Here is a 24272-nt window from a genome sequence, read left to right as displayed (position 1 = left end):
TTTTGTTTGAAACGACATCACACCAGTTTGTTCTACGATTTCGCTTGAAGTATTGTAGGCTCTTTCCGAATGTCTCTCTGTCATGGCCTGTGAGTGAGAAGAACTATCGCTCCACTGAGGACAAGCTTCAGGATTTACTGTTCTGTTTTCCTTTTAGAGACCACAGACCGTTTGAACATCAAAGCCTGTCAGGGGTTGTTGTTTCATTATAGCCATTATGTTATTCTTGAGTGAGTACAATCCACTCATGCAGTGACTCATAAAAGGTTGGGACTCAGATAAGAGCACTCTTTAAAATCTTATTACACTTCAGTAATCTAATCCCAGAATAAAGGCCAAACAAATAAAGCTTCCACTTTGTACTGAACAGCAGCAAGGACTTTAGCGCTGCGTGATAGTTCTTGTGTATAAAAGTATGATAGCACTTGATGTTGCATGCCATGTTGTGAATCTCTGTCAGTGAGCACTTGATGATATTCGAAGAGGTTTTTTTTTTTCTCCGTGAGAATGAAACATTTTTATAATAGAGTGATTCTGTAACTATAGAAAGATATAAAGTACAATTTTAATAATATTTCATTGTTTTTACTGTATTTTTGATCAAATAAATGTAGCCTTGATGAGCAGAAGATACATTTCAAAAACATAAAAAATATCTAAATATATATACACACACACACACACACACATACATATGTGTATATGTATATATACTGTATGTATATATATATATATATACATATGTATATATATATACATACACATGTCATTGATAAAAAATCAAAAGTCTTTACATAGATTAATTATAAATCAGTAGTTACAGAATCATGCAATAATGAAAACAGATAAAATAAAGAAAAGCACAACAGTGGACTATTGCAAAGACTAATATTTTACTTCCTCTCCTAAAGTGATTGTTATCTGAGCATGTTGTTTTTCCCATGGGATAGTGTTTTGAGCTGGCATGTTTGAAATTGTTTGTGCAGGGGCTAAAAATGTGGACCTGCTGCACAGTACAGTTGGGAAATTTCCTATACTGCCTCAGGACTGAATGCTGAAAAAATCATCACATTTCACTGTTTGCTTTTAATTGCTCTTCTTTGCCTCTACACTACACTACAAAAATCATAATTGATCTTGTTTTCTGGTCAAAATATCTACTTAAATAAGCAAGATAGTCTGCATACAATATTAAAGGGACTGCTGTTCCTGAAACCACGCTTTCTTTCTTTGCGTGAACATTTGGGCGGCGTTATGCAAATCTTCCCACATAGTGATGTGATATGTGGGGGGGGTGTTAGAACGAGCCGTTTTAGGTAGGCGTGGTTGACTCTTAACTTTTATAAAGAATATCTCTTTGGATTTGAGACTTTAGTCTTTGCAACTTTACAGATCTTCTTTATGCACCAAGAGCTTGTAACACTCCAAAGAGAAAGGAAAAATTGAAATCGCATCATATGACCCCTTTAAGACTTGTTTTCAGAATATATCAATTGAATGAAAATTTGTAATTTTTTACAGTGTTGGCATTTTTTCAAGCACAAATCTACTAACATTTAGCTAGATTAATGGTTAAAACGATAACAAACACATAATAAGGTAAAAAAGGATTTCAAAATATACTCTCTGAATGTCAAGATGCATTCATATTTAAATTTTAAAATAGGCAGAAATATTGACTCCTAAAAGTATCCAATATTGACCACTACTTATAAATTAAAAAACACTTGATATCGACCAGTAACACATATAGTGCTGTTATGTCATGCATCCGTATCTGTCCTATTGTCTGACACAAAAATAGCTTCTCCTAAATTTATTTTGCTCTAAGAATTAGTTTTTTGTTGCAGGGTGTGTGTTTCTTAAAGGAATAGTTCACCCAAAAATGAAATCACCCAAAAACCAAACAGTTGCTGGTAGCCTTTGACTTCCATACTATTGGAAGTCAATGTCTACCAGCAACTGTATGGTTACCATGTTCTTCAAAATAGATTGTTTTCTGTTCAACAGAAGAAGAAAAAATCATACAGGTTTGGAACAATATGAGATAAATGATGACAAGCCTTTAATGATAATACCTTTAATGATTTATTATCATGCCTGAATGTGGATATTTAGCACCAACATATTTAGAACTCTGCAAAGTAAAAGTGTCCGTTTTAAAAATGTAAGACCCACAGCCTTACTGCTCTCCAAGAATGTGACCAAAAACATTACAGCCAGCCAGTGCGCAGTGGGTACGTTCAACTACACACTCCAATGTGAAAATTTACTGCTTTAGATATTTATTTAGTATTTAGAGACATTTGTTTTCAAATGGCATATTATAAGATAAAAATCATGTAACTTAATGTGTTTACATTTGGTTAAAGCATTAAAGTAATGCATTATGGAAGGCTGCAGGAGGGAAAGCTTAAAATACCATTGTTGTTTTCACTTTGATTTCTGTTTACTTTCTTCCTCCTTTGAGATGAGTTGGCAGGTTGGTGTGTATTACAGCTGTGTTTAGGTTGTGTGTGTGTATTTGTGTTTGAGATGATGATGGGCACGTGATAGACCTGGTGAAGGATCAGCTTCCTGAGCTGCAGTTATCTGAAGAGGATCGTCAGAAGAATTCAAAAATAAACACTGGTATTCGGTATGAACCGGTATACCGCCCAGCACTAGGTTTAAGCATAAAACACTTTAACAAACAGTTTATTTATTTATATATTTAAATGAATACAAATTCATGTATTAAAATAATCTAACTTAATTATAATGCTTAAAATGTAATGAAACATTTTAAACTGCAACAATTTTTTCCCCTTAAGAACTCGAACTGTTTTTATTGAACATATACTGTAGTTCTTGAAATGTAGGGAGGCTTAAAAGAAAGCTTAAATTTGAACGTAATTTAATTAAAAATCATTTAAAATTAAAAAATATATTTATTTGATTAAATTAATACAATCTCATATATGAAAGTTAATTAGATTTCTTAATGATGAAAAAAATGTAATGTAAAAATATGTAAATCGTAATCATATAGCTTTTTTACATTTTTCCCCTCGACTTTTGTTCACTTCCTGAAACTTCTGGAATCACAAAATGAATTGTGGTCGGTTCATTTAATACATCTCCCAGTTTATGTTAATAAAAATGTTAGGTAACACTTTATTTTGATAGTCCGCTTCAGACATTCTACTATGTTACAGATTAAATGTTACAGATTAAAAAAAAAACAAAAAAACAAGAAGCTTTGTCTTACATTACAGCTAAATTATAAGAAATATTTTAGCCTGTTTGGGGAGACTTCTTCGTCTTTGAGTGAAACAGGTTGAGAACCATTGATGTACCGCTGAATTTGTATAACACGTCTTATATATTTAGATTTTTTTTGCACCCTCAGATTCCAGATTTTCAAATAGTTGAATCTCGGCCAAATATTGTCCTATCATAACAAACAATACATCAATGGAAAGCTTATTTATTCAAAAATTGACCCTTATGACTGGTTTTGTGGTCCAGGGTCACATATGTGAAAGTTACAGGGCTTACAAGCTTTGCATGATCTTGACAGGAATTTAAAGATTGTCTCATGGTAACATTGTTTAAGTCTTGTTCTGTAGCTTGAGATCTCTATTTTTTATCGTTTATCCCAGTAAGACTTCCATTGTAAGTGCAGTACTGTAAACAAAATAAACCATTTTTTCTCTAAATTATTGTCTGTGGTAACTCACAGCATGTCACATTTTGTTAACTATCTTTCCAATCATGTTAATAATGAAGAAGAACTTCTTTCAAGTGGTGAATGCTATTGTTTCTGTTGCGATCTTGAAATGTTTATTTCAGAAGCAGCTTGTTTATTTTTAGCCTTTGCGACTTCCTTTCTTATCGGACTGTACCATCATGTACATGTCCGCATGTCCTCAAATGACCTGTGCACCAGTCAAATCCTCCTTTATCCTGCACACCAGCTTCAGCTTACTGACTTGAGTATATCCACAGGCCGATGAGAGATAAAGCAAAGTGATATCCTAACTTTGAAACCCTGATAGTCAGTGTGTGTCCAAAAAATGGGTAACAGTGTCTTTGGGTTACAGCTCTCTCCCCGAACCCAACGCCATGCTCCTCCCCCCGACCATCCAGAAGCAGTTCCCTCTCCTCACCCTCACAGCTAGGTACCATGCTGTGCTTTCAGTCACATTTGCCTGCAGAGATCCCTGCCGTGGTTGACCTAAGCTAAATGGATTTGTTTCTCCACCAGGTCCTGAGGTCACCACAACTCCTCCAGCAAGTCCCTCCATAGCTAAGGTGAGCGCCACTTCAGATTCCCTTCTGTATAGTGTTGATGTTGTGTCCTCCTGGTGATGATAAATATTGGATTGTTTGTGTTTGTGTATGTGTTTAGCATCTGGAGGTACCATCTACTCATGACCAAGGGGACACGAGTAAGCCAGAGCAGGAGGTTTGTGTAACAAATGTTATATCTTCTGCTCTTCTCGCTGTAATCTTCCTTCTTCAGTGTTTCCGATATTAAAACACAATCAGATGTGTGTGAATTTTATGTTAAAGTGGCCATATTATTATTTTTTCCTTTTATTTTTACTTAGAATGTTGTTGTTTTTTGCACCAAAAACAGTCACAATGTAGTTGATCATCATTTCTCTTCTCATGTTTAAACTGTTGGACCGAAATGATCAGGTCTTTTGTGAAAAGTACACTTTAGAAAAAAAAAAGTATTTATATATATTTTTATGGAAATGAAATACTTTTAAAGAATATACTTAAGTTTGAAGTGAATGTAATGTTTTCAGACACTTACATGTATGTTAATTGCAATGAAATTAAAATGTATTATAGTTTAAATTTGTATTAGATAGCTGATTTATTTATTATAAATTTATATTTATATTAGCTGAAATTTAGAGTGCTTTTTTGACCCACTTAAGTAGGACTTGAGTACATATTTATATTTAAATTCATAATTATTTGGTGTGTGTGTGTGTGTGTGTGTGTATTTTTAATAAACATTATTTAATATTATATTAATTCATGTATTTAATATATACACAAAACAATGTATAAAATATAAAACATATTTTACATTATATTAATTAACAGTAGCCTAGATAAATATATGCTTGATTTTATTTCATGCTTTAATGCATAAGACTGATGTTATAAACTGAACTGTATTGAAAAGTGATACTGACCGCTTTATTGCACTTGTTCTTTCTCTTAATCATTAAACTCATATTCTTGTTCTTGTTCTTCCTCAGACCTTCACGAGGCTAGTAGATTGGATGCCCAGTGACAAGCGAAAGGTGTCCTCAGGACCTTTAACCGTGCGTTATTCCACCGCTGTACCAGCCAGAGATCCTGCTGTGGTTCAGAAGGAGAAGCCAGACCATCATGGACCAGCAGACAAGGGGAAAAACTCTGAACACGCAGCCCAGAAAAAGGAGGAGACTTCTGGCTGTGGCATCACAGGGGTAGCCAAACCCGTCCCCCGGCCACCCACACAGCAAGCCCCGTGCACGGCCGAAATCAAAACAATAGGGGCCTTTCCTCCTCTGATGAGAGCCGTCTCCTGGGACACGGTAGGCTCCATAAACATGAGGAATGCAGCTCCTAAAGGGGAGGACAGTCTTTCAGACAAATCAAGGGAGTCTCTTTTTAAGTCCTCTGGGTACAAGGACTTCCCTGTGCCACCTGGGAACGTTCAGAAACTGTCTAAATTGCGCGAGGTAATCCTTTGTTGTCTTTGGCCATCCTAGTAACCATGCTGTGTTAGTAGGTTAAATGTTCCTTTTATGGCTTTCTCTGAGATTTGAGCCCAGTTGGCAGAGTAAAGGGAATGTTATGTCCCCGATTTAGTAAAATCACTACGGTTTTCATTCCATAGGAGCACAAACTGATGCGTAACCAGAGCATCTCCAGCCCAAAGCTTCCTGACCTGAGTGAAACGACCGAGCAGGAACGAGGTATGAACTCAGTGTGATCATCTTGTTTCAGTCTGTGCATAAGCTTATTGCAGCTTATTTTAAATAATGTTGACTTGAAGAGATAGTTCATCCAAAAATGAACATTTTACAATAATTTACTCACCCTCAAGTCAATCCAGATAACTTCGTTTGTGTTCCACAGAAGAAAGTAAGTCATACAGTCTTCGGAATGACATGAGAGTGAGTAAATGATGACAGAATTTTCATTTTTGGGTGAAAAGTAATGGAATCATTAAAGTGTTGTTCTGCTCTTCGACAGAACATTTCTTTAACAGCACTCAGGGTTACTGTTGTTAATTAAAACTAAAATTAAAACTAAAAATAAAACCATAAAAAATCATGTTACTTAAGATAAACGTAGACTAAAATAAAATAAAATATTAAAAAACTTAAACTTGTTTTATTTCAGGTAGTTAGCTAGCATAGAGACGAATTGAATAAAAATGATAAAACACAACAGAATCACTAAAATGTTCAAATTAAAATGAAAACAGCAAATAAATAGGAAAAAAAAAATACTAAATCAACACTGCCTCAAGTTGAACTCTTTCGACAGCATCTGTGGCACTGTATCTGTGTTAACACTCATTTTGATTCGTCCCTCAGTTTGAACAAAACAAACAAAGATTTAAAAGCATCTGAGAGCAATATCACACGAGTGCTGTTGTGATTTTATATAACTGTTCAGTAAATAAGAAGTTAATATTGTGTTATATTTTAAACACAATATTGTCTGTTGCTCAGTTTTGCCGACGCAAATATTACCTATTAAAGCCACATCAAATCTGTTGTGCATCTCCAAGCAACGCACATTTTCTGAATGAATCCACATTTTGAATGAATCGGTGAACCAATTATCCTGATGATATACACACACACACACACACACACACACATATATAACTGTATAAATAGCATAATTTAAAATAATTTAATGATTCAAATTTTTATATATTTATGTAGTGATTTTATAATGCAGTCTGAACGTTTCATGCATTCTTGTGCTTTGTGCAAAGAACACTTTTTTTGTTTGTTTCTTAACAGTTGAAATAGTGAGTTTAACATAATTGTATAATTGTGTTTAGCTTTTTTTTTTTAATTTAAAAAATGTCTTTATGACAATAATTTTATTATTCAGCAATTTTACTTGTATTTGGCCCTTGTTAATTTTGGTCTCATATATAATCAAGAAAAAATCAGTCCAGTTGTGTATGAATCTGCATCATATCTGCTCTAGTTCAGTAGTGTTTTCCAGAATAAGGCGGTTTTGATATGTCCACGAAGGCCATTCTTGTCTGTGCTGTTGAGCCTGGCTTAGGACATGGCAATTTGATGGGTTTTAGTGAGTTCCTGTCCCCTGTGAGGAAACAAACATGCCTTTGTCAATACAGTCTGCTCCCAGGATGACGCTAGTGAGGGTCAAGGGCTGGACGTATTTTCCTCTCTAATATTCAGACAATACTGGCTGTACTGCCGCTGCGCTCTTTGATCCTGACAGTAAAGTTATCTTAATATTGCTGCTTTCCTCAGTCTTGCTCCGGTTAGACCCAGAGTGTTCTCAAAAGCATGTCAAGTTGTTTATCTGTCATGTCTAAATAAATTGCATTTTGAAAATATATTAAAATAGAAAACAATTATTTTAAATTGTAATAAAATTTCACAATATTACTATCTTTACTGTATATAATAAATGCAGCCTTGGTGAGCATAGGAGACTTTTTTTTTTTTCAAAAACATTAAAAGAATGTATTTCCCATGATAACTATTATATTTTAAATCCTAAATCAGATTTCTTTTTATCTCATTCTCAGGTCATTGTGACATTTGTATCTGAATAGTGTTTGTTTCCTATTATCATTAGTATTACCTCCAATGGTTACAGCCCAGCAAATATCAATGCACCAAACCATTCATTCATTCGTTCATTTATAAAGAATGAATTCAGTTTTGTTTTTTCAGAAAATGTAACATGTAATGAAAAGCAGCAGAGTCTGACAGTGGAAGCATGGTGTTTCAATATCATTCAAAATATATTTTTTTCTAAACATTTTTATTTTGGATGATTTTTACTCTTTAATCTTTAAAAATCTTGCTGGGTCTGTCCGCTGCTTTTGACACGGTTAACCACCAGATCCTCCTGTCAACCCTATTGGCAAAGGGCATCTCAGGAACCACGCTCCAGCGGTTTGAGTCTTATCTCTCAGATAGGTCCTTCAAGACATCTTGGAGAGGTGAGGTGTCCAAGTCACAACATCTAACTACTGGGGTGCCTCAGGGCTCAGTTCTTGGACAAAATATGATAAAAGTGTCTTTCTTTGGATAAAAGCGTCTGCTAAATGTCTAAATGTAAATGTAAAATGCAAAGGTAATAAATGAGAGCATGCAAAATCATTAAAACAAAATCAATATTGTGTTAAAAATCTTGCATTACAAACTAGACAATCAAATGAAACAATGAATGTGACTAAATTAAGTATCCTTTTATTTATCTCATACGTAGCACTGTCCTGAGAATGACACTTAAGTAAAGTAACTACATTTCCCTATAATTTTTATGATCTTTTCCACTGTGCCCAAGGTTTATTGACTTTTGGTGAAAACTGCTGGATTCAAGTGTTTTCACAATGACAAATACTTTCACAGTGAATTGATGCATCTTGTCTTCTCCTGCAGAACGCCTTTGTGCAGCTGTCCCTGGCATTCCGCAATGACAATTACACGCTGGAGTCGCGGCTGAAACAGGCGGAAAGAGAGCGCAGCCTGACTGAGGAAAATGCTGAGAAGGAACTGGAAGAGTTTAAAAGCACTCTCAAGGTCAGACCCCAATGTAAACAGCCCACAGACACACACACATGTTGGGAATAAACTGGAATATAACTGGAATTGTTGTTGGTGTCCCATTTCAGAACACTGTGTCACTGTGGCAGAACATCGAGCAGCGGGAGTTTTACCAGCATCTCTTAGAAACGATCGCCGTATTGTACCGCCTGACCAACCGCCTCTCCAGCAGGGCTGAAATGGTGGGAGCTGTGCGGCAGGTGAGATGCATGTTATAACTTCATCATAACCTCTTTGTCAACTACTAAAGGTGCGTCAGGGTCACATTATGGAAATTTTAGTGAAATTTCACAAACAAAAAAACTCATTGTCAATAGTGTAGCGATGTATGAAGCACAGAAATCACTTCCAAACCAAGCGGTTTCTGTTGGTCAAAAGTAAATTGAACAACTGAACTCAAATGCAAAATCTGCATGGTGAAATCATTTGCCCTCACAAGATGTTTCCAATTGTGTGGATTCCTATTCAAATGACTGGATTTCATCTGTGAATGAGCCCCACAATGGTAAATGTGACAGCACCCTTTACAGTGCCTTTCTACCACAGCGGCAAAACTCAAAACGCTATAACGCTGTAGCAAGTGTGTTTAATCATTTTTTTTAAAGGGGTCATATGATGCGATTTCAAGTTTTCCTTTCCCTTTGGAGTGTTACAAGCTGTTTGTGAATAGATAAGATCCCTAAAGTTGCAAACACTAAAGTCTCAAACCAAAAAGATATTCTTTATAAAAGTTTAGACTCGAAATACACAAAATAATGTTCTTTTTTAGCAACGTCATATGACCGCTTTAAGTTCATGGCTAATATAATCATCACATATACATGCTGTTACAGTTGGAAAGATGCAGGCTTTGTTTCAGAATGGTCAAAGACATCCATTGCATTCACATAGGAAAACAACTGAAAAACAGCACGAGTGGACACAAAATCCAAGAACGGCCGCTTATTCACAGGACTCAGCTGAAATTTTTAAAGTTAACTTTCAAAACGTAGTCTTTTGTTTCAGTTGTTTGTAGTTGATTGTCCACTTCATCCAGCACAGTTTGGTCTCCGTGTTCTTGTTTGTTTTACTGACTGAGAAACCACTTCAGAAAATTCAGCATAGGTGGAGGGTGAACCAACTCCAGGGTCTCCCATAGACAGCAAGGGTCCTTACACGATCAACGTCCAGAAACGTAGCAAGGAGATCGGTAAAATAATCCATGTGACATCAGGGGTTCAACCATAATTTTTACGAAGCTACGAGAATACTTTTTGTACTCAAAGAAAACAAAAATAACGACTTTATTCAACAATTCGTCTCCTCCACGTCACCCTGGTGCCATTTTGGAGAATATCCACTGTGTCACGCGGATATGTTGTTTTCGTTCAAATCAAAGCGTAAACAACGTAGTCGCATGACGCAGCTGACACAGAATAGCATACGCTGTTTACGTTCCCAAAAATGAAAATTCTGTCATTAATTACTCACCCTCGTGTCGTTCTAAACCGTTCAGTGGATATTGTCCAAAGTGGCACCAGGGTGACGCGGAGGAGACGAATTGTTGAATAAAGTCGTTATTGAATCGAGTAATTAATGACAGAATTTTCATTTTTGGGTGAACTAACCCTTTAAACTAAATCTATTAGAACAGAGAATAACTGTTGCAAGTAAAGTGAAAATTAAAAGTGTTGATTGTGGCATTACATTTAGATCTGCTCATATCGCAGTCGGAGCGCTTATGGTACCAAGAAGGGATAACTGCAGTCTGGAGCAGTGGGCGTGGCTAAAGATTAGGGCATTCCGAAAGGTAGGGGTTGTGGATAAAGGTCTTTCTAATTGGTTAGGGGTTAGTTTCTGTTGTAGCATTCACCTTTTGCCACGCCTATTACTCCGACCTGCCGTACAACTACAGGCACCACTGCCTCAAGACATTGTTCAGATGTTTTATTTCAAGACATTTGTCATGTTTCTGTCCTGAAAACTTGTGTGTGTTGAACTAATTTCTTACGCACCTCATCCCAAACCTTCCGTTGCTAATACTAAAAAGTCAACGGAGGCTTGAGCCATTGATATTCAGGCTAATGCAGTTATTAATGCAGTCTAATGCAGTTATAAGCGAGAGAGAGATAGGTTAACTGCTTCAAGAACAGTAACGTTACCACCACGCGACTGAGAAATGTCATGTAGCTTTTCAGCTGCGAAACTATTTTATTGATAAATTCACAGAGCAGGAGTTGACTAGCCCTGGTGTACTCACTGTATGCGTGCATTTGTGAGAGAGAGAGCGGGGGAAGGAAAGCATGCTTTCCATAAACAAAAAAGGTGGAAACATGCAAATAGTTTATCTTTTTTATCCTATTGTTTGTTATATTTATTTGCTCAATGTCTTTTGGGGTTTTGGTTCTTTTGCTGTTTTAGGTAGCACATTGTATAACAAAAATAGGTAACACTATAGTATAGGGACCAAATCTCACTATTAACTAGTTGCTTCTTAGCATGTCTATTGTTAACATATTGGCTGTTTATTAGTACTTATGAAGCATTTATTCTACATGACCATATTCTACATCCCTAATCCTACCCAATACCTAAACTTAACAACTACCTTACTAATTATTACTAAGCAGCAAATTAGGAGTTTATTGATGCAAAATTCGTAGTTAATAGTTTGTTAATAGCGAAATTTGGACCTTAAAATTAAGTGTGACCCAAAATCTCTTCACTGTACTTGGGGCCCCCCTGAACGAGCGAGCATAGGCACTAATGCAATGCCTGAGCGGCCCTGGTTACAGCATCAATTTAATAAACGTTTCTGAATGAATTAATAATAATTAATTCCCTAAAATTAAGTAATCAAAGACATTATACAATATATATTTATATATTATATATAAATGGTAACACTTTAGAATAGGGACCAAATCTCACTATTAACTAGTTGCTTATTAGCATGTCTATTGTTAACATATTGGCTGTTTATTAGTACTTATGAAGCATTTATTCTACATGACCATATTCTACATCCCTAATCCTACCCAATACCTAAACTTAACAACTACCTTACTAATTAATACTAAGCAGCAAATTAGGAGTTTATTGATGCAAAATTCGTAGTTAATAGTTTGTTAATAGCGAAATTTGGACCTTAAAATTAAGTGTGACCCAAAATCTCTTCACTGTACTTGGGGCCCCCCTGAACGAGCCCTACAGATACCAAGAAAGCTTTGTTGTCTCTTGATTGGATTAGTCTTTAATCACTCCTCTGAGTAGATGACGACAAGACTGGCAGGAAGTCGACCCAGAATATTGGAGTCATGTGCTGGGGTGATTAGCAAACCTCACGATGGCTGATAGGGGCATAGCAGTGTCCGTTTATGTACTAGAAATCCCTACATGTGTGAGATATTGAAATGGGCAATAGATCTTTTTGCACGCTACATTTTGCTGAAATTACGCTAATATGAGAGTCTCTCTTGGCCCCCCATTTCAAGTGCTCTTCATGTTTTCATGAGAAAACAGTCTTGGTGCAGCAGAGGGGGCACTAGATGGGAATGTTTATTGTCCAGAAGATAAAATATGTTTGTGATAGATTTAGCTAAGTGTCATGCCTGCCCTTAGGTTAATGTGCAAGCCAAAGTAAACCAAGTGAACAGAGAAGGACTCAGTGGTATGTCTGTTGCTAGTGGCGGCACTATTAATAATAGGCCCTGCATGGGTTCACTGCAAGTATCATTACCTCAGTTTACCATGCTTTGCTCTTGCATCCCATAATTTAATAATGACTGATGATACATATATTTTTGAAGTTGTTGTTGCTGCTGCCTTAGAATGATACTCTTATTAATATCCCGAATACTCATCATGTTTCTTTTAACAACAAATGCAGTTTAAATCTACTTTTGCATAGTAGATGCAACCTGCTAGTTCTGTTGGCCTGAAATGACTGTTGTGTGTGACATTGAATCTACTGGGCAAACTTCACGTCACAAATACTATTCATGAGAGAATCCAATTATTTTAATATTGTGTCCCCTACTAAACCAATCAGATTTTAGGAATGGCCTTTGGTTTTGATTGTTTCCCTCTGATTTTAGAGGTACTGTACATTATGATCAGTTCAAGTTTAGAGGTCTCTGATCATTTGTAACTCTTGCTTTGTCTCCTTTGCAGGAGAAGAGAATGAACAAGGCCACTGAGGTGATGATGCAGTATGTGGAGAATCTGAAGAGGACGTATGAGAAGGACCGTGCTGAGCTGATGGAGTTTAAGAAGGTTGCCAGCCAAAACTCCAGCCGCTGTTACGCGGGCTCAGTGGACACTGGAGGTAAACTGAAACATCAAAACCACAGTTGTTTCCCCCCTTCAAGACATACCTGCTTATGTTTCATCTCTTACTTATGTGTTTCGCACAGAGGATGGTGTTCCACGTACATCAAGATCCATGTCTGTGCAAATGGGAAAGGTAGGCACAAGTCTGTGTGCCAACATTTTTCAAAATATCTTCTTTTGTGTTCAACAGAAGAAAGAAACTCATAAAGGTTTGGAACAAGTGGAGGATGAGTAAATCATGGGAGAATTTTCATTTTGGGGTGAACTACCTCTATAAAAACCCCTTGAAATTGTTTGATGAGTGTAGCCCCCCCAAACTAAAATAGGAAGTATTTAAAGCCAGTAGCCTGTAGTTTATGATTAGATTTGGTTGCAAGTCAGTTCTAGGAAGGACATTTTCATTCTAAAGAACACTTTAGTCTCTTCTGCTCACCAAGGCTACATTTATTTGATCAAAAATACAGTAAAACAGTAATATTGTGAAATATTATTGCAATTTCAAATAACTGTTTTCTATTTGAATATAATTTAAAAATTTATTTATTCCTGTGATGCAAAGCTGCATTTTCATCATCATTACTCCAGTCTTCAGTGTCACATGATCCTTCAGAAATCATTCTAGTATGCTGCTTTGGTGCTCAGGAAACATTCCTTGCTATTATCAGTGAATAATAAATAAATAATAATCTCACTGACCCCAAACATTTGAAGTTTTGTGGATGACTTCAAAGCTTGAACCCAAGCATGGACTAAAAGCAACAAATTTTGGTTTCTTTTACTTCTATGGTTCTTTAGAAAACATCTAATAATGATACAAAAAAACCATCAAACACCTTTTAATCTCCAGAGAATCATATAGCCAGCTCAAGAACACTATATTGCCAAAAATATGGTTATTACTGTGAATATATGATTGCTGAACCTAAGGTACAGAAAACCCTGTCTTTTTAATATTGTACCAATAACATCCATAACACAGATCAGAGAGGCAGAGAACGTGACTATCTACAGATAAAATGTGTTCATATGAAGTATTTAGTTTCAGAGAGTGTGTGTTTTTCTCTCTAAGGCTTTGCCCAGACGAAGAGTCAGCGTGGCTGTAGTTCCCAAGTTTAATCTACTGAACATCCCCGGGCAGACGCCAGCCGCCGCTGGCCCTAATGCTGGCCCACTTCCTGTGGTGGTGAGTCCTATCTCACGCGCACTGCCTCGTCAGCTGTTATGTTGTAGCCTGTCAACAGCCAGATGTAATTAATGATGCTTTATCTTTAAGTTTCCTACATGTGGCATTTTATCAATGTGACCGTTTGAGGCCAAAGCCATTCATCAAAATGAGACCTTGAGGTTTTTTCTACTTGATTGTATTCTACTGTTGTTTTTTTAGTGTGAGGCGAACACCATTAAGAACAGCAGTTCCTCAGACCCCACACAACAAGATGTGCCTGATAAATCGTAAGTAATTGCCTTTCTCGACTCTGTGCCGCCACATTCCTCATAAACTGTGGTACATGAGCACACATTTATCAAGTAATGCTTTGGAAATGTATTCCTATATCTGCTCAGTTTGCTTAAAACTATGGAACAATTTGAGCCTTATCAAAAGATATGCAACCAGAGAATGTTGCATTTTTGCATGGCAAATAGGAAGCCCATCTAAATATGTTTATTCACCGACACTCTCGATATTAAAGGCTCCTAAAAGGGGTTTTTGCAGTAATGCCATTGAAGAGCCATTTTTGGTTCCCCAAAGTACCTTTCAGTCAACAGTTCTTAAAAGAACCATTTTTTATGTGAAGAACTTAATTACGCTGCCCAGTATCATATTTGCTGAAAGAAATCCAATGCTTGTTTCTTACTAATTTTGGGGTGCTGATTCCAAAAATAGTGGTGTAGCACATCACACTTACTCACAAAATATTATGTGCATTTAATAGCATTTCTGATTTCGACAACCATTTGTACGGTGAAGTCTTGTATTATCTTTTAATCACAAGAAAAACTGCCACAAAGACGTGATTCCTATTTTTTTTTTCTGAGCCAGGTTACAAATATTTGTTCAGTTCAGATTATTTTCATATGTAGGAATGATTCTGAAGACATAATCTTATGCCTATTCCTGATTTAGAGCTTAGAATTATGTCCAGTGACAAAAGAAAATGCAAATCGACCCAAATGTTTTTTGCTACATCTGTGTGTTTTATCTGACAGAAAATTACAGATTTTGTGAAAAAATGCTTATTTGTTCATAAACTTGTGTTTATGTAAAGTACTTTGACATTAAACGGAGTATTTGAACATATTTATCCACTCTTTTGCAGATTATAAGTTTAATGATGCACTTTGAATACTACTTTTCGAAATTTCTGACATTTGACTGCTTGGCACTTTAGTTTGAGGACCAATTCTCACTTAAGATTAACTACGACTTTTGCCTCAATAAACTTATAATTTGCTGCTTATTAATAGTAAGGTAGTTGTTAAGTTTAGGTGTGGGGTAGGATTAAGGGATCTAAAATATGCACATGCAGAATAAGGCATTAATATGTGCTTTATAAGTACTAATAAACAGCCAACATGCCAGTAATATGCATGCTAATAAACAACTAGTTAATAATGAAAATTGGTCCCTAAACTAAAGTGTTACAGACTGCCTTTGTCATTTTGGTAAATGTATTATAGCTGATAATATATAATTTGCATATTTGTATGAAAAAAACTGGATGTGATGTACATTTTTATTGATATTTCTAAACTAAGCATTATTTTAGGTAACATATTTTTTAACTTTGAGCATCAAATTAGCTAATATTGGGCCTTTAAGATGCAGGGCTGTGTAATCTAAAGAACCTTTTTCTATTATAAAGAACCTTTTGTGCAGTTGAAAGTTTGCATGGCTGTTAAAGGTTCTTCATAGAAGCACATATACTAATAAAGAACCTTTATTTTTAAGAGTGTGGCCCTTTTGGAAGATTATAACTTACTAAACCTTCTAGTTTTTTTCCATGTGCTAAAAATAGCACAAGAATCCCACAGAAATCCCATCTGCAGTCAATTTTACATCCTATTTTGTGATTAAATGTAAACATTTGTACAAGAAGGTTTGCCAAAAACCAGTCATCGGTGTCCGACTCTACAGTTTTAGTAAGAAAAGGCAAAGAGCTTGTCACCAGACTTTTAACTCAAAGACAGACAGACAATAACAATCTGGGAACGTTCGTGCTATTCTGAAGCGAGTGATATTTAAAGACCTCCCAAAGGACGTTTAAACATCTCATGTCTCACTTCTGTCAGAGCTGCAGTGGCATGTGTGCCATGTTCCTTTCTGTGACATTTAAGTCAATTCTGTAGTTTGCACACATCTGCGTAATGGTAATTTTTTTATTGCACCATTTCTGTCTCTTCTTTCCTATGTGAAACAAAGCAGTGGAAACCCTCTGACGGAGCAGGAAAGTGAAGCAACGCCAACCAAAGTTGTCTGCAGTCCAGAGAAGGTTACAGAAGAGATCAAAGCCAAGATTGAAGAAGCAGCGTATAACAAAGGGTAACACCCTTGGCACTACTGAACGCTTAAATTAATCTGTGTGACCGCACACATCAAACAACAAACGTTTAAGTCTATTCAGATGACTAGTTATATTGACGCAGTTGTATAATTGCAAAAACATTCTCAGGAAATTGCCATTTTTTTATCACTTTTTTTTTTTTTAACGAAACATTGGTGACCAACATAGTAGGATTCTTTCTTCCCAATATTCAGATTAGTTGTCAACAAGTAGGGGTTTTCCAGAGGGTGATTTTTAAACCATATGTGACCCTGAACCACAAAACCAGTCTTAAGTCGCTGGGGTATATTTGTAGCAATAGCCAAAAAAACATTGTATGGGTCAAAATTATTGATTTTTCTTTTATGCCAAAAGTCATTAGGACATTAAGTAAAGATCATGTTCCATGAAGATATTTTGTAAATTTCCTACTGTAAATATATCAAAACTTAATTTTTGATTAGTAATATGCATTGCTAAGAACTTCATTTGGATAACTTTAAAGGCAATTTTCTCAATATTTAGATTTTTTTGCACCCTCAGATTCCAGATTTTCAAATAGTTGTATCTCGGCCAATTATCGTCCTATCATAACAAACCATACATCATTGGAAAGCTTATTGATTCCGCTTTGATATGGTGTATATATCTCAATTTCAGAAAAATGACCCTTATGACTGGTTTTGTGGTCCAGGGTCACATATACCCTCGTCCTAAATATTTTGTTACAACCTTTATAGCATTACATTATTTCAACTCTGTTTCAGTACCTGTATAAGACTTCAGTACGACAAATAGTGCCTTGATGTTGTATGTATATGTATAAAAAACGATTAAAATTACAATAAAAAAAAAAAAAGCATTTATTTGAAACAAATCTTTTCTAGAATTGTCTTTGTTACTTTTGATCAATTTAATGTTTGCTTGGTCAATAAAAGTATTAGTTTATTTTTTTTAAAGTCTTACCGTAATTAAAACTGAGAAATTTAATTCAAGTATTCTTTAATTCTTTAAATTCTTTTATATGTGATTTGGGCTGTCAAATCGATTAATCGCATCCAAAATTAAAGTTTGTGTTTACATAATATGTGTTTGTGTACTGTGTATATATTTATAAGTAAAACACACATACATGTGTATATTTAATAATGTAATATATATTTATATGTAATATAAATCATATATAAATATGAATATATATATATATATTAGTGCTGTCAAATGATTAATCGCGATTAATCGCATCCCAAATACATAATATATGTGTGTGTGCTGTGTGTATTTATTAAGTATATATAAATACAAAGATTCTTTTTTTTTTTTTTTTAAAGGTGAAATGTCAAAATATAACAGGGTTGAACAGAAAAGTTCTGTATTTTAGGAAAAAAAACTCTATGTAGACAAAAGCATGATCTTTTGATTGACTAAAAGCTAAATTTAGGTAGAATGTAAAAAAAAATAAAAAATTATGAGGACACGTTTCATTTTTAAAATTGTGTATGTTTACATTTTAATAGACATTCTTGAAAATGATCTCATGTAATCAGTATTTTTTAAGCTTCACAGAAGGTTTTAGAAGACAATTTGTGCTTCTACTGTATATTAATTAAGGAAATCAACTTCACTGTAGGTACCAGGAAGGACTTAAGAGGTCTAAAGAACTTCAAGAGCTGAAGGAGGAGGAAGAGAAAGCGGAAGAGAAGCCGAAGGACTCTGAGGAGGAAGCAAGAGGAAATACTGATAAAGACAGGAAGACTAATAGGTAACTGACTTCAGAGTGTTTGCCCGTCAAATCATTGTCAATAAATCAGTAGTCATGTTGTTTTTGTCCTATTGCAGCAGGTTCGAGGAGGCATTAGAGGTCTTTGACCGAATATTCCCAAAATTCTTCCGAGGAAACCGAGTGCTCTGGATCGTCCTCACTCTGTTTTTCACTTCATTCATACTTGTCAATGTCATAAGCTTCTTCAGTAACCGCTACAGTGAGAGCGGAGACACGTCTGCAGAGAAGTCCGCCGTCCCAGGCAAGACGTTTTTTGGACTGAATGTAGGGTCGAAGACTCCTGCCCCAGAATGACATTATTTTCTTCCATCACGGAGAGACAGATCAAGGGAATTCTGCTGGCAATTTCCTTACCAAGCACAGCTCATATTGTTTCTACCAGTCTTTCACACTGCATTTAGTAAATAGCAGAACTACTTGTTATTGTTTAGGGACCAAATGTAATTAGATGAGCAATCAGTTTTGCTTTATTAACTAAATTGATAAGTTATAATACTTGCGGTTGTGATTTCTTGAAATCCGTTTTCTAAGACTGTCACGTTTGATATATGATTATACCACTCGAACCTTATGATTAAACTTCTCAGGTTTTGTGAAAGATATATTTGAAATATTAGGTACAATATTTAATACAGAATTTGGTACAGTATGTTTTAAAGTCTTTGCGATTGTTTATGTTGTTTATTTGAATTGACATTCCAAGGTAGATCCTAAAGTGCAATATTTTGCGACTGGTAGTTGACGGTTGTGTGGGGTTGTGCCTTCAGAGCACTGAGTTTAATAGTACAGAATTTTTCACAATTTTCAAGAGCACTTTTAACTAGCATGAAAGAGTTCATATTTGCACATGTGTTTACTGTTGTGCCACTTCACCTTGTAATAAAGGTGTTTGAAAATCGCACGTGGTTGTTTCTAGAGTACATGTGCTATTCAATGCGTGGTAGAAAATTAAGCCTATTTTTTAGGACAATTAAAGTTCATGACTTTGTCATAATGATGACTTTTATGCCATAATAATAAGAATTACGGTAACACTTTCTATGAAACCTGTATTTATAATACATTATAAGGGTATTCTTAAGGCATTATAATGAATGCATAATGCATTATAAAAAACCTTATAATATGTTGTATCATCTCATGAATATTCATAAGAACAGTTTTAATATATTATAATATTTACTTATTTGTGGTTATAGCTTTTAAGAGTATGATGATTTATAACACAATGAACACGTTGCATCCACTTTTACAATGGATTATATTTCTCATAGTTATAATGTATTATAAGTCTCATATCTTGCCATTTTTCTTATGCTACTTTACTTAAAGCGGTCAAAGACTACTTATAAATAGTAATAATAATAATAATAATAACGATCTTAAATAAACAATGTCAAGATATGATACAGTCCATTATTCTGTAAATGAAGTAGATTTAATATGGTGTTCATTGTATGTTATAAATAATCATACTCCACAATTATAACCACAAATATGTAAGTATTATGATGTATTGTAACTTGTTATGAATATTCATGAGTTGATATAACATATTATACGGTTTTTTTTTATAATGCATTATGCATTCATTATAATGCCTTAAGAATACCCTTATAATGTATTATAAATACGGGCTTCATAGAAAGTGTTACCAGAATTAATTCTTATGTCGTAATGACAACTTAGTATCTCATAATTTCAACATAACAATTTTTATGTAATAATTTTACCAAAGCATTTTTTTCTTATGTGGTGGAAATTGGCTTTCATAATGATCAGTTTATCTTATTGTGTTTGACACTTTATGCCATAATTTCAGCTTTTTTTCTCTTTTTCTTTTTTACTTTTTATATCATAATTATGGAAAATAGGCTTCCATGGTGATTCGTTTATCTCATAATTTAAACTTTTTTTTTACTTTATCAAAATTTTTGACTTTTTATTTTATAATTATGGCTTTTTATCTAATAATTTTGACCTATGTCATAATTAAGAGTTAGTATTTCATAATTGACTTTTTATCTCATTTTCAATGCATGTTAAATTTGACTTTTATCTCATTTAACTTTGTCATTTTTTAGGACAATCAAGAATTTTGGCATAACACCATTATTTGTAACTGCATTTCCCCTGCAAATGCTCACATTTCTGTGATAAAGAGTTAAGTGCAACAAATGGTACTATGATGTCATATGTATATTTAAATCATTAAAAAAAAAATTTGCATTAAAAGGTCCTTGAAATATTCTTTTCATATTATGCTAATGATAATTAATTATAATTAAAATAATATAAATAATTGCCATTTAAATGTCATGGTGCAAAAAAATTATTATTTTCATTGCCGGAAGTGGGATAGAGCTGTGTCTGCGTTCTATCACAGGAAGTTAGATGGACATCAGCCCGTTAATAAGCAAGCAGAAGGGAACAGGAGGAAATTGTCCATTTAAAAGAGCAAAGCCGAACAAATAAGCCAGAAGATCTGAGCTCATCATCTATCTAGTGGCCACCTTCATAAACAACAGAGAGTCCATTCAAAGTTACTTGATAGTGATCATAGACTTGCTTTTACTACAAAGCCCCTTCTGCAAATCGATTAATGTCATATATAAAGTCACACAAAATACTAAAGACTATATATTTTGTCACTTAACCAAAAATGATATTTAATTGGTTATGTCATAGAAATTCAAAGAAATTATGTAATATTATTGAATAAGTCTGACTATTGGGTAATACCAAAACAAATAACAGGTTATACAGATAAAACTTTTACATATCTAAATGAATATTCATAATATTCACAAATGTTTGCTTAATTCCTCACCATATGTCAATATAATCCCTCATAGACAGCATTGTGATTGCTCAATTGAGATATTTGCTTGTCTCCAAAAGACCCCAGTAATTTCACATATATCTCCTCTAGTGTTTAGAAGAAATCTCAACAGTCTCACACTTATATTGTACAATATAACAGTATATCAGAGTATATCAGTTAGAAGTCTCATCAATTTCTTCCAAGATCAAATTATCTGAGCTGCTATTCACAGATATTTTATGTACTCTTGCTATTTATGCAAGTCTATTTCCACCATGTGATATAAAATATCTTTGATAAATCCTTATAACATATAATATACAAATATAATAAAATTACGAGATAAAAATTCATAATTATGACATAAAAGTGACATTTTTTGATGACATCTCTTATCTACGGATTTTTACATTTTTTTCTCATAATTACGACATTTTATCTCATAATTGTAACTTTTATCTTATGATTTAATATCTAATAATTTCACTTTTTATGTCATAATTTTGATTGTATCTCATAGTTATGACCTGGTATCTCATAATTTTGACTGTTTATGTCATAACTATGACTTTTTTCCTTATGTAATCAAAATGTGTTTACATGGTGATCAATTTATCTCGGAATTTTATGTCACAATTATGACTTTTTATCTCATCATTTTGACCGTTTATGTCATAATGATAATTTACCAAAGCATGATTTTTTTTTCTTATGTGGTGGAAATGGGTTTCCATAGTGATCAGTTTATCTCATAATTTGGAATTTGTATGTCATAATTTACTTTTTGTATCTCATAATTTTGACTTTTATGTCATAATTATAACTTTCTTCTTATGTGGTGGAAATGGGCTTCCATAATGATCAGTTTATCTCATAATTTTGACTTTTATGTCATAATTTTAACTTTTTTCTTATGTGGTGGAAATGGGATTCCATAGTGATCAGTTTATCTCATAATTTTGGATTTGTATGTCATAATTTACTTTTTGTATCTCATAATTTTGACTTTTATGTCATAATTATAACTTTTTTCTTATGTGGTGGAAATGGGCTTCCATAGTGATCAGTTTATCTCATAATTTGGAATTTGTATGTCATAATTTACTTTTTGTATCTCATAATTTTGACTTTTATGTCATAATTATAACTTTTTTCTTATGTGGTGGAAATGGGCTTCCATAGTGATCAGTTTATCTCATAATTTGGAATTTGTATGTCATAATTTACTTTTTGTATCTCATAATTTTGACTTTTATGTCATAATTATAACTTTTTTCTTATGTGGTGGAAATGGGCTTCCATAGTGATCAGTTTATCTCATAATTTGGAATTTGTATGTCATAATTTACTTTTTGTATCTCATAATTTTGACTTTTATGTCATAATTATAACTTTTTTCTTATGTGGTGGAAATGGGCTTCCATAGTGATCAGTTTATCTCATAATTTGGAATTTGTATGTCATAATTTACTTTTTGTATCTCATAATTTTGACTTTTATGTCATAATTATAACTTTTTTCTTATGTGGTGGAAATGGGCTTCCATAGTGATCAGTTTATCTCATAATTTGGAATTTGTATGTCATAATTTACTTTTTGTATCTCATAATTTTGACTTTTATGTCATAATTATAACTTTTTTCTTATGTGGTGGAAATGGGCTTCCATAGTGATCAGTTTATCTCATAATTTGGAATTTGTATGTCATAATTTACTTTTTGTATCTCATAATTTTGACTTTTATGTCATAATTATAACTTTTTTCTTATGTGGTGGAAATGGGCTTCCATAGTGATCAGTTTATCTCATAATTTGGAATTTGTATGTCATAATTTACTTTTTGTATCTCATAATTTTGACTTTTATGTCATAATTATAACTTTTTTCTTATGTGGTGGAAATGGGCTTCCATAGTGATCAGTTTATCTCATAATTTGGAATTTGTATGTCATAATTTACTTTTTGTATCTCATAATTTTGACTTTTATGTCATAATTATAACTTTTTTCTTATGTGGTGGAAATGGGCTTCCATAGTGATCAGTTTATCTCATAATTTGGAATTTGTATGTCATAATTTACTTTTTGTATCTCATAATTTTGACTTTTATGTCATAATTATAACTTTTTTCTTATGTGGTGGAAATGGGCTTCCATAGTGATCAGTTTATCTCATAATTTGGAATTTGTATGTCATAATTTACTTTTTGTATCTCATAATTTTGACTTTTATGTCATAATTATAACTTTTTTCTTATGTGGTGGAAATGGGCTTCCATAGTGATCAGTTTATCTCATAATTTGGAATTTGTATGTCATAATTTACTTTTTGTATCTCATAATTTTGACTTTTATGTCATAATTATAACTTTTTTCTTATGTGGTGGAAATGGGCTTCCATAGTGATCAGTTTATCTCATAATTTGGAATTTGTATGTCATAATTTACTTTTTGTATCTCATAATTTTGACTTTTATGTCATAATTATAACTTTTTTCTTATGTGGTGGAAATGGGCTTCCATAGTGATCAGTTTATCTCATAATTTGGAATTTGTATGTCATAATTTACTTTTTGTATCTCATAATTTTGACTTTTATGTCATAATTATAACTTTTTTCTTATGTGGTGGAAATGGGCTTCCATAGCGATTGGTTGTCTCAGGAAGTTTAGGAAAAACATCTGAGACAAAATTTAAATGAAATGAAAAAATGCCCGGAACATTCCTCTGGCTTCTGGATTTCCTGCAATAGGTTATGGATTTCTACTATACTTGCTATAACACAAAGGATGAAAACGTTTGACTGTGTGGTGCAGTGCGTCAGCAGGTCTTCTGTCATCACTGGGTGTTTTCATGGTGAAAACATTCTCGCCTTGGCCTGAACCAGACTCCTGAAGAGCACGGTCCCTCATCAGAGATGCCAGCGCGCCTCCTGTTTCCTCTTGGTCATGACACTTTGTACGGGTCATTTATGCAATAACCGCC

The 24272-nt window shown here is 34.0% G+C and overlaps 1 protein-coding gene across 1 annotated transcript in view; it reads left to right on the top strand.

Moving 5' to 3' along the window:
- The window catches only part of LOC107715451 (uncharacterized), a 53703-nt gene extending 34304 nt beyond the window's left edge, over positions 1-19399 (top strand). Inside the window, exons 16-29 of the mRNA XM_016521595.1 lie at positions 4070-4163; positions 4250-4296; positions 4394-4450; positions 5265-5732; positions 5891-5980; positions 8664-8804; positions 8897-9028; positions 12981-13134; positions 13223-13272; positions 14209-14322; positions 14524-14591; positions 16561-16680; positions 18312-18443; positions 18521-19399. Coding sequence (XP_016377081.1) covers positions 4070-4163; positions 4250-4296; positions 4394-4450; positions 5265-5732; positions 5891-5980; positions 8664-8804; positions 8897-9028; positions 12981-13134; positions 13223-13272; positions 14209-14322; positions 14524-14591; positions 16561-16680; positions 18312-18443; positions 18521-18758 — 1905 coding nt within the window. The 3' untranslated portion in view covers positions 18759-19399. The remainder of the gene's footprint in view (positions 1-4069; positions 4164-4249; positions 4297-4393; positions 4451-5264; positions 5733-5890; positions 5981-8663; positions 8805-8896; positions 9029-12980; positions 13135-13222; positions 13273-14208; positions 14323-14523; positions 14592-16560; positions 16681-18311; positions 18444-18520) is intronic.
- The last annotated feature ends 4873 nt before the right edge of the window (positions 19400-24272 follow it).

The sequence above is a fragment of the Sinocyclocheilus rhinocerous genome, unplaced genomic scaffold (genome assembly GCF_001515625.1).
Source record: "Sinocyclocheilus rhinocerous isolate Xijiao unplaced genomic scaffold, SAMN03320098_v1.1 scaffold539, whole genome shotgun sequence".
Classification (NCBI taxonomy): domain Eukaryota; kingdom Metazoa; phylum Chordata; class Actinopteri; order Cypriniformes; family Cyprinidae; genus Sinocyclocheilus; species Sinocyclocheilus rhinocerous.
This window is presented reverse-complemented; position numbering and strand designations above follow the sequence as displayed.